Genomic DNA, 10,260 nt, shown 5'->3' on the forward strand with positions numbered 1-10,260 from the left:
AAGCCCTTTTTTCGTAATTCTAGCCACGTCCAAACAACTTTCAAGATGCTTCGAAGCACTTTTTTCGTAAATCTAGCCACGTCCAAACAACTTTCAAGGTGCTTCGAAGCACTTTTTTCGTAATTCTAGAAACGTCCAAACAACTTTCAAGATGCTTCGAAGCACTTGTTTCGTAAATCTTGCCACGTCCAAACAACTTTCAAGATGCTTCGAAGCACTTTTTTCGTAATTCTAGCCACGTCCAAACAACTTTCAAGATGCTTCGAAGCAATTGTTTCGTAATTCTAGCTACGTCCAAACAACTTTCAAGATGCTTCGAAGCACTTTTTTCGTAAATCTAGCCACGTCCAAACAACTTTCAAGGTGCTTCGAAGCCCTTTTTTCGTAATTCTAGCCACGTCCAAACAACTTTCAAGATGCTTCGAAGCACTTTTTTCGTAATTCTAGCCACGTCCAAACTACTTTCAAGATGCTTCGAAGCACTTGTTTCGTAATTCTAGCCATGTCCAAACAACTTTCAAGGTGCTTCGAAGCACTTTTTTCGTAATTCTAGAAACGTCCAAACAACTTTCAAGATGCTTCGAAGCACTTGTTTCGTAAATCTTGCCACGTCCAAACAATTTTCAAGATGCTTCGAAGCACTTTTTTCGTAATTCTAGCCACGTCTGGTTGTGGGAAATAATCGCGTTATAATCGAAACAATTATGTCATCCGCGCGATCATGCGATAAGCGCATGATCAATCACGTCATCCGCGCGATCATGCGATAAGCGCATATCAATTATGGCAAATCCCCTCCATGACCCGGAAGATCGTGTGACGTGCCAGACCGCGTGCTGGAATGTCAGCTCATCACCGCGTGCTGGTACGTCACAGGAGAGAGCGCGTGGGAGAGCTTTCGCTACGGGCAACTCTCCCACGCATAGGGAAGTGGAGGGGAGCGATGACACCTATAAAACCGTCGATCAACGGATCGACGGGCTCTCTCGCTTTTCTTACGTATACCTACGAGTAACAAGCTGCTACGTGCCAATCTAATTAAAAAGTGCAAATAAAGTTCCTTTTTAACCTAGTAATTACAACGTGTGAATTCTTCGTGCAAAACGTTCGCCCGCAGCTTCGTGCAAAACATTCGCTCTAGCTTCGTGCAAAACATTCGCTTTAGCTTCGTGCAAAACATTCGCTTTCGCTACGTGCAAAACACTCGCCCATCGCTACGTGCGAGAACATTTTGGTGACCCCGACGTGATTACGTGAAAAGTGCTAAGTGCAAAATTCTGTCACGACTTAAGTATGAATAACGAGAACGAAAACATCGTGGCCGAGGCCTTGCGGCTACTTACCGCCCTAGAGGGCAGCGTAAAGGAGGTGGCCGCAAGCCTCGATGCGAAGATGAAACCGGAGGTGGCCGCCGTGAAGGTGGACATCTTGGCGTCCCTGTGGCGGGACGGGAACGCCGCGCTGATGCGCGTCGAAAGTGTCACCGGCCCCCATCCGCGCAGGGGCCCCTTCACGGAGGCTTATGCGGCAGCCATGGCGGCCGCAACCAAGCGCCGTGAGGGAGCCGCCTCCAAACCGTCCATTTTGGACACCACGATGGCGGGGCAGCCATCGCGAGCAGACCACCTGCCTCGCATAGAACTGCCCAAGTTCGAGGGCTCGCCCTCCGAATGGCCCGCGTTCTCGAGTCGATTCGAGAAGCGCGTGGCCGGACTTACGGAGGACTCCGATAAATTCGCCTTTTTGATAAAATGCCTCGAGCGGTGCGACATCGCGAGGCACAGTTGTGAGGCATTCGAAAACGCCGGAATGCCGTTCGCCCAAGCTTGGGCCAAGCTGGAGGAGAGATTTTATAAGAAGCGGGTGGCATTTATGGGCCACATCCGCAAAATCCTCGAACTGCCCAGGATGAGCTCTCCGTCGGCGAACGCGTTGATGCGCGTCATCGACGTAGTGGAGACGGCCGTGGCCTCAGCCCGCCAGATCGCCGAGGCTGGCGATTCCACCTCCGTGGTGGAAGACGGGCTGATTGTCGCGCTCGTAATGGACAAGCTAGACGCTGAAACCATTGCGAGCGTGACACGGCGTGCGGACCAGCAGCTCATCCCTACGTGGGTTGAGCTGCGTCGCGAGCTGGATGGGCTGGCTAATAAAATTTATTATCAGCCCAAGCGGAAGGAAGATGCGGATCGAGCGCGTGGAGCGAACCAGCGAGCAGCACGGACGGTGCTAGCTGCAACCGTCACCCCGAAGCCTGCTGCCATCGCCTCCAGGCCTGCGCGGAGGGCGCCGGCGACCCAGCCAGCCGCTGCCGCCATCGTTCCCGCCAGCACCAGTACGAAGGTAAGAACGGGGGGTCAGGGGGCTGGGACGCGACGGTGTTACGCGTGTGACAGGACGGGCCACGTGACGACGGTGTGCCCGGAGCTGCGCGCGCGGTCCGTAATTCAGTGTATTAATTACATTATGGACCGCCGCAAGTGCATGAACTGCTTCTCGAAGGACCATCCGGCCAATGCATGCCCGAGTGAGCGGAGGTGCCAGGTGTGTGGCAAGAAGCACCACACAATGCTCCACGTGCACTCCGACCCGACGCCGGAGTGACTTGCCCACTCCGTGCCCTCACTCCGCGCCCGCTCCGTGCATCCGAACCCCAGTGCCGTGTCCCGCCGTTCCCGCTTCGTGCGTCCTCGCGTGTGCTCCGTGCGTCCTCGCGTGTGCTCCGTGCCTCGCCCCCCGTGCTTCGTGCCCCGTGTGTGCTCCGTGCTTCCTCGTGCTACCGCGCCGCCCAGTGCCTGCTGCTTGCCGCCTGGTGCCCGCGCCGTGCCGGGTGAATCCAGCTTCGTGCCCCGCCGCTCCAGCTCCGTGCCTCGCCGCTCCCGCTCCGTGCTTCCTCGTGCTACCGCGCCGCCCAGTGCCTGCTGCTTGCCGCCTGGTGCCCGCGCCGTGCCGAGTGAATCCAGCTTCGTGCCCCGCCGCTCCAGCTCCGTGCCTCGCCGCTCCCGCTCCGTGCTTCCTCGTGCTACCGCGCCGCCCAGTGCCTGCTGCTTGCCGCCTGGTGCCCGCGCCGTGCCGAGTGAATCCAGCTTCGTGCCCCGCCGCTCCAGCTCCGTGCCTCGCCGCTCCCGCTCCGTGCTTCCTCGTGCTACCGCGCCGCCCAGTGCCTGCTGCTTGCCGCCTGGTGCCCGCGCCGTGCCGAGTGAATCCAGCATCGTGCCCCGCCGCTCCAGCTCCGTGCCTCGCCGCTCCCGCTCCGTGCTTCCTCGTGCTACCGCGCCGCCCAGTGCCTGCTGCTTGCCGCCTGGTGCCCGCGCCGTGCCGAGTGAATCCAGCTTCGTGCCCCACCGCTCCAGCTCCGTGCCTCGCCGCTCCCGCTCCGTGCTTCCTCGTGCTACCGCGCCGCCCAGTGCCTGCTGCTTGCCGCCTGGTGCCCGCGCCGTGCCGAGTGAATCCAGCTCCGTGCCTCGCCGCTCCAGCTTCGTGCTTCCTCGTGCTACCGCGCCGCCCAGTGCCTGCTGCTTGCCGCCTGGTGCCCGCGCCGTGCCGAGTGAATCCAGCTTCGTGCCTCGCCGTTCCCGCTCCGTGCTTCCTCGTGCTACCGCGCCGCCCAGTGCCTGCTGCTTGCCGCCTGGTGCCCGCGCCGTGCCGAGTTACTCCAGCTTCGTGCCTCGACGTTCCCGCTCCGTGCCTCCTCGTGCCACCGCGCCGCCCAGTGCCTGCTGCTTGCCGCCTGGTGCCCGCGCCGTGCCGAGTGACTCCAGTTTCGTGCCCCGCCGTTCCCGCTCCGTGCTTCCTCGTGCTGCCGAAACGCCCAGGGACTGTAGTCTGCCGCCCGGTGTCCAAGCTTTGCTGAGTCACGCAAGCTGCGTACAGGTATGTGCCCGTTCTGTTCCTTTAAATGTCACCGTGCCGCCCGGTTCCTGCTCCGTGCCTCTTCGTGTTGCCGCGCCGCCCAGTGCCTGCCTCTTGCCGCCTGGTGCTCGCGCCGCTTCTAGTTCCTGCTCCGTGCCTCTTCGTGTTGCCGCGCCGCCCAGTGCCTGCCTCTTGTCGCCTGGTGCTCGCGCCGCTTCTAGTTCCTGCTCCGTGCCTCTTCGTGTTGCCGCGCCGCCCAGTGCCTGCCTCTTGCCGCCTGGTGCTCGCGCCGCTTCTAGTTCCTGCTCCGTGCCTCTTCGTGTTGCCGCGCCGCCCAGTGCCTGCCTCTTGCCGCCTGGTGCTCGCGCCGCTTCTCGTTCCTGCTCCGTGCCTCTTCGGGTTGCCGCGCCGCCCAGTGCCTGCCTCTTGCCGCCTGGTGCTCGCGCCGCTTCTAGTTCCTGCTCCGTGCCTCTTCGTGTTGCCGCGCCGCCCAGTGCCTGCCTCTTGCCGCCTGGTGCTCGCGCCGCTTCTCGTTCCTGCTCCGTGCCTCTTCGTGTTGCCGCGCCGCCCAGTGCCTGCCACTTGCCGCCTGGTGCTCGCGCCGCTTCTCGTTCCTGCTCCGTGCCTCTTCGTGTTGCCGCGCCGCCCAGTGCCTGCCTCTTGCCGCCTGCTGCTCGCGCCGCTTCTAGTTCCTGCTCCGTGCCTCTTCGTGTTGCCGCGCCGCCCAGTGCCTGCCTCTTGTCGCCTGGTGCTCGCGCCGCTTCTAGTTCCTGCTCCGTGCCTCTTCGTGTTGCCGCGCCGCCCAGTGCCTGCCTCTTGTCGCCTGGTGCTCGCGCCGCTTTTAGTTCCTGCTCCGTGCCTCTTCGTGTTGCCGCGCCGCCCAGTGCCTGCCTCTTGTCGCCTGGTGCTCGCGCCGCTTCTAGTTCCTGCTCCGTGCCTCTTCGTGTTGCCGCGCCGCCCAGTGCCTGCCTATTTCTGCCTGGTGCTCGCGCCGCCCCGCGTTCCTGCTCCGTGCCTCTTCGTACTGCCGCGCCACCCAGTACCTACCAATTGCCGCCTGGTGCTCGCGCCGCACCTTCTCGTTCCTGCTCCGTGCCTCTTCGGATTCATTCTACACCCAGAAGCTGTTGTCTGCCGCATGCTGCATCCAACATCCCGAGGAGATCCCGCTCCGTGCTTCGCTCCGGCTCCCTGCATCATCGTGCTTGTCCTGCGCCTCGTCCTGATGAATCCACCCCACAGGATGGTAATGACCCCCCTTCGGGCGCCAATTCATCGAGTGATCCTGCTGCCGATTCTTGCCAATCAAGACGTGCCTCGGTTGACATTTCACCAACGGAAGACATCCCGCTACTGGACAACTACGTGCTACTCGCTACGGTCGCGATACTCATCCAGGACAACATGGGAATGTGGCAACGGATCCGATGCGTGCTCGACTCCGGCAGCCAAATCGAGGCAATCACCAAGAATGCGGTTAAGCGTCTTGGATTAGCGATGCACCCTGCACGATTGACGCTGAGTGGCGTGGGGAGCAAAATCCCAGTAACCCAACAAATACGAGCGAAGATTACGTCGATTGACGGCAGCTGCTCTGAGGATGTCGGATTCTTCGTGATTCCCGGTCTCAGTGATCAACCGGCTCGTGCCATCAGACAAGACGAATTGGACCTGCCAGAGGCCAAGTTCCTAGCAGATGCGGAATTCTACCATCCTGGAACAATCGACGCTATCTTAGGTGCCAGAATATGCTTCGACGCACTCAAGACAGGGCTGCGTCGCCTCCCAAATGGCTTGACCCTCCAGAATTCTAAATTCGGATGGCTCGTGGGAGGAATGCTACGTGACACGACTTCAGCCGATCTATACGAACACAGTTGTCTAGCTACGTGCGTCGATGACCTAAAGGAGATCCTCGAACGATTCTGGAGAATCGAAGAACTCCCAAATGATGCCGCCGACTCCACGGTTTGGAAGTCTCACGAACTAGAGACGCACTTTAAGGAGCATACCACCATCGCTGACGATGGACGATACATCGTACAAATTCCCTTACGGGGGGACCTAAACCAGCTGGGAGATTCAATGGGGCAAGCAAGACGCCGCTTGCTAGCCCTAGAAAGACGTCTCGCCAGCCATGAGCCCACCTACGCAGAATATCGAAAGTTCATGCGAGAGTACCAAGAGCTGGGCCACATGTGCCCAGTATCAACGGAGGAGCTCCCCAAAGTACGCTACGTGATTCCCCACTCTTGCGTGGTCAAGCCAGACTCGACTACCACAAAACTACGCGTTGTGTTCGACGCCAGCGCGAAATCAACGACGGGAATCTCGCTGAACGACCTCCAAGCCGTAGGACCCGTGATCCAGCCTGACTTGTTCCGAATCTGGCTAGATTTCCGTACTCAAACCGTGGTGGCGACTGCCGACATCGTGAAGATGTACCGTCAAGTGTGGGTATCCGAGCCCGACACTTGGATGCAGTGCATTCTGTGGCGCGACAAGCCAAAGGACACGATGCAACTATTCAGACTCCTCACTGTTACGTACGGTGAGGCTGCTTCGTCTTATTTGGCCTGCAGGGCGTTGTTCGAAGCCGGGGAAGAAGTGCGGACTTCCGATCCCCAGACAGCTGACGCCATCCAATCATCGTTCTACGTGGACAACCTTTCGTTGGGCGCATCGACTCCCGAGCAGCTACGTGAGCTTATGACCAGCGTCGAGCGAGCACTCAACATACGCGGGATGCCATTGCGAAAGTGGGCATCTAACTCACCAGAGATCACCAGTAAAATCCCGGTGGAACACCGCGATACAACTGTACAGATTGGTGAGAAGCAGGCCATCAAGTTGCTCGGCCTGGCTTGGTGCCCTACAGAGGATACGTTCCAGCTCGTAGTCCAGGATGAGTTCTACGAGCCTTTGGGTTCATTGGAGAAACGACGTTTAGCATCCAAAGTTGGCAAGCTGTATGATCCTATCGGGATCCTCCAACCAGTGATAGTCACCGGAAAGATTCTGCTACAAGACCTCTGGCGAGATGGCTTCGGATGGGATGAAGCCGCATCACCTCGCATGATCGAAAGCTGGAACGGATTCGCCAGCCACCTGCCGCTTCTCAGACAGCTCCCAATCCCAAGGATGGCGCTGCCCAGCGAACCTCAGGACGCGATCATGTACGGCTTCAGCGACGCATCTACCAAGGCCTTTGGATGCGCCATTTACCTTCGCTTTCTGGACGGTGAAGGAAACCCGCAATCTCGGTTGCTGTGCTCCAGGTCGCGACTGGCACCCATCGAAGAGGTGACTTTGCCGCGACTCGAACTGCAAGGAGCTCTGCTCCTAGCTCGCCTTTATGCCAAAATAAAGGACGCCTTTGGCACCCGGATAAGCCAAACTCGTTGGTGGACTGACTCTCAGGTGGTACTGGCTTGGATACGTTCCGACAACACCAAGTGGGGAGTCTACGTTAAGAACCGGGTGGAGAAAATTCACGCTGCCACGAATCGTCTGGATTGGAGCTACGTGCCGACGAAACTCAACCCAGCAGACCTCGTGTCCAGAGGACTTCCTGCCAACAAGCTCATAAACAGCGAGACTGCGAGTTTTTGGCTGAACGGACCAAGTTTCATAGTCAATGATGAAAGGCCAGTTATGCCTCAACTAAACTACGTGACTGCATTGGAGGAAGCTGTCGACGCTCCTCTATTGTTGACGGCCATGGTGGGGAACGATTGTGATGACTTATTATCCCAGTACAAGCACCACAACTCGTTCATCATGACAAGACGACATTTCGCGTGGCTCGGTAGAGCAATCTTCAACTTACGCGCACCCAAATCCTCCGTGGAGAAAAAATCAGGACCCCTTCAACTCGACGAATTGGAGTACGGACTCCAACTGATAGTACGGGTGATGCAAGCTACGTGCTTTCCCAATGAGGTCAAGGAGATGCAAGACTCCGGGTCAGTCGCTCCCAAGGGTTCGATGCAGCATCTCGACCCGATAGTCAGGGATAAGATCATCTGTGTGCGGGGACGACTAGGAAACTCAGATCTGGCTGACGACGCCAAGGCACCTTTCCTAGTACCAAAGTCGCATCCCTTCTCCCGTGTAATCATCCGCCATTTGCACGAGCACAACTTCCATGCGGGAACTGAGCTGATCATGGCCGAATTCCGTGCGAGATTCTGGATGCGAGACCTGCGAAGAACAGTCGTCGGGGTAACCTCGAGATGCGTAATTTGTGCCCGAGCGCGCCCAAGACAATACGCCCAGCAGATGGGACAGCTGCCGTCGGCTCGCGTCAACGTGTCTCCCGCCTTCACCCACACCGGCGTGGACCTGTGTGGCCCCTTCGAAATCGTTTCAAATGCTCGATCAGGCAAGCGTAGAACGGTCTACGTTTGTATCTTCGTGTGTTTCACTACGAAGGCCACGCACTTGGAGGTAGTGGAAGATCAGTCGACATCGGCGTTCATCTCAGCTCTATTACGATTCGTGTCCCTACGTGGAAGACCTGACACGATCTACTCCGACAACGGCCGCAACTTCGTGGGAGCTGCCAGAGAATTGACCCTGCTTCGCAAGACTCACAACAACCGGGAATTCCAGGACGAAGTGGTGAGCTTGGCAGCGGACAGCGGAATTCGTTTCTCGTTTATCCCTCCCAGGAGCCCAAACTTCGGAGGGCTTTGGGAGGCCAACATCAAGGTGGCAAAACGATTGTTCAAGGCCGCCGCAAAGGGAGCCCAGCTGAACTTGGTAGAGCTACAGACGTTACTCTACCAAATTTCGGCCATTCTCAACTGCAGGCCGCTCACCGCAATCCACTCCAGTCCGGAATCGGTAGAGGCACTTACCCCTGCGCACTTCCTCATCGGACGAGCATCATTCACCACTCCTGCCCCGCTTGGAGACGATGACACGGTCGGTGTCAAAACTCGCTGGAAGCGAGTCCAGAAACTCGCTCAGCAATTCTGGTCCCGTTGGCGAACTGAGTACCTTGCTCAGTTGCGTTGTAGTGCGAAGTGGACGAAACGCACTACAAACTTGCAGACGGGCCAGATCGTGCTAGTCGGTGATGACAACCTACCCGTTGGACGATGGCCCATGGGCCTGGTCGTCAAAACCTACGTGGGACCCGACGGCATCGTACGTGTCGCTGACATACGAACAAGCAGCGGCATCTACAAGCGCAACGTGAGGCTGTTGGCACCCCTCCCAGTTGAGGCCGCTGAAACGGAAGTATCCAAGGAGCATTCGGGCGCACCTGACTCTTCCGTATCCGACGCAGCGCCAAACGAACAACTTGAGGGATCAGCAGCGCAGTGTCCTTCTGACTCGACTCCTGGCTACGTGCCGCCGACGACCCCTGAGCATGAGGACGACCCACCACCTACGTGCGGAATTTGGGACGGTCGCCTGCGTCCCAAAGGGGGGAGGAATGGTTGTGGGAAATAATCGCGTTATAATCGAAACAATTATGTCATCCGCGCGATCATGCGATAAGCGCATGATCAATCACGTCATCCGCGCGATCATGCGATAAGCGCATATCAATTATGGCAAATCCCCTCCATGACCCGGAAGATCGTGTGACGTGCCAGACCGCGTGCTGGAATGTCAGCTCATCACCGCGTGCTGGTACGTCACAGGAGAGAGCGCGTGGGAGAGCTTTCGCTACGGGCAACTCTCCCACGCATAGGGAAGTGGAGGGGAGCGATGACACCTATAAAACCGTCGATCAACGGATCGACGGGCTCTCTCGCTTTTCTTACGTATACCTACGAGTAACAAGCTGCTACGTGCCAATCTAATTAAAAAGTGCAAATAAAGTTCCTTTTTAACCTAGTAATTACAACGTGTGAATTCTTCGTGCAAAACGTTCGCCCGCAGCTTCGTGCAAAACATTCGCTCTAGCTTCGTGCAAAACATTCGCTTTAGCTTCGTGCAAAACATTCGCTTTCGCTACGTGCAAAACACTCGCCCATCGCTACGTGCGAGAACACACGTCCAAACTACTTTGAAGGTGCTTCGAAGCACTTTTTTCGTAATTCTAGCCACGTCCAAACAACTTTGAAGGTGCTTCGAAGCAATTGTTTCGTAATTCTAGCTACGTCCAAACAACTTTCAAGATGCTTCGAAGCACTTTTTTCGTAAATCTAGCCACGTCCAAACAACTTTCAAGGTGCTTCGAAGCACTTTTTTCGTAATTCTAGAAACGTCCAAACAACTTTCAAGATGCTTCGAAGCACTTGTTTCGTAATTCTAGCTACGTCCAAACAATTTTCAAGATGCTTCGAAGCACTTTTTTCGTAAATCTAGCCACGTCCAAACAACTTTCAAGGTGCTTCGAAGCACTTTTTTCGTAATTCTAGAAACGTCCAAACAACTTTCAAGATGCTT

The 10,260-nt window shown here is 57.1% G+C and overlaps 1 protein-coding gene across 1 annotated transcript; it reads left to right on the forward strand.

The window, feature by feature from the left end:
* The first annotated feature begins 1,293 nt into the window (after positions 1–1,293).
* Positions 1,294–9,315, forward strand: LOC131292947 (uncharacterized). Its single transcript, XM_058321037.1, has 2 exons — positions 1,294–2,343; positions 5,095–9,315. The coding sequence occupies exons 1-2, from the start codon at positions 1,294–1,296 to the stop codon at positions 9,313–9,315; spliced, it is 5,271 nt and encodes a 1,756-aa protein (XP_058177020.1).
* The last annotated feature ends 945 nt before the right edge of the window (positions 9,316–10,260 follow it).

This window comes from Anopheles ziemanni, unplaced genomic scaffold (genome assembly GCF_943734765.1).
Source record: "Anopheles ziemanni unplaced genomic scaffold, idAnoZiCoDA_A2_x.2 scaffold_45_ctg1, whole genome shotgun sequence".
In the NCBI taxonomy this organism is placed as follows: domain Eukaryota; kingdom Metazoa; phylum Arthropoda; class Insecta; order Diptera; family Culicidae; genus Anopheles; species Anopheles ziemanni.

Excerpts from the sequence above, each read along its gene's own strand:
- LOC131292947 (XM_058321037.1), top strand. The coding sequence starts at position 1,294 with ATGAATAACGAGAACGAAAACATCGTGGCCGAGGCCTTGCGGCTACTT. Across the intron at positions 2,344-5,094 it reads CCGCCAGCACCAGTACGAAG|GATGGTAATGACCCCCCTTC; the intron begins GTAAGAACGGGG and ends TCCACCCCACAG.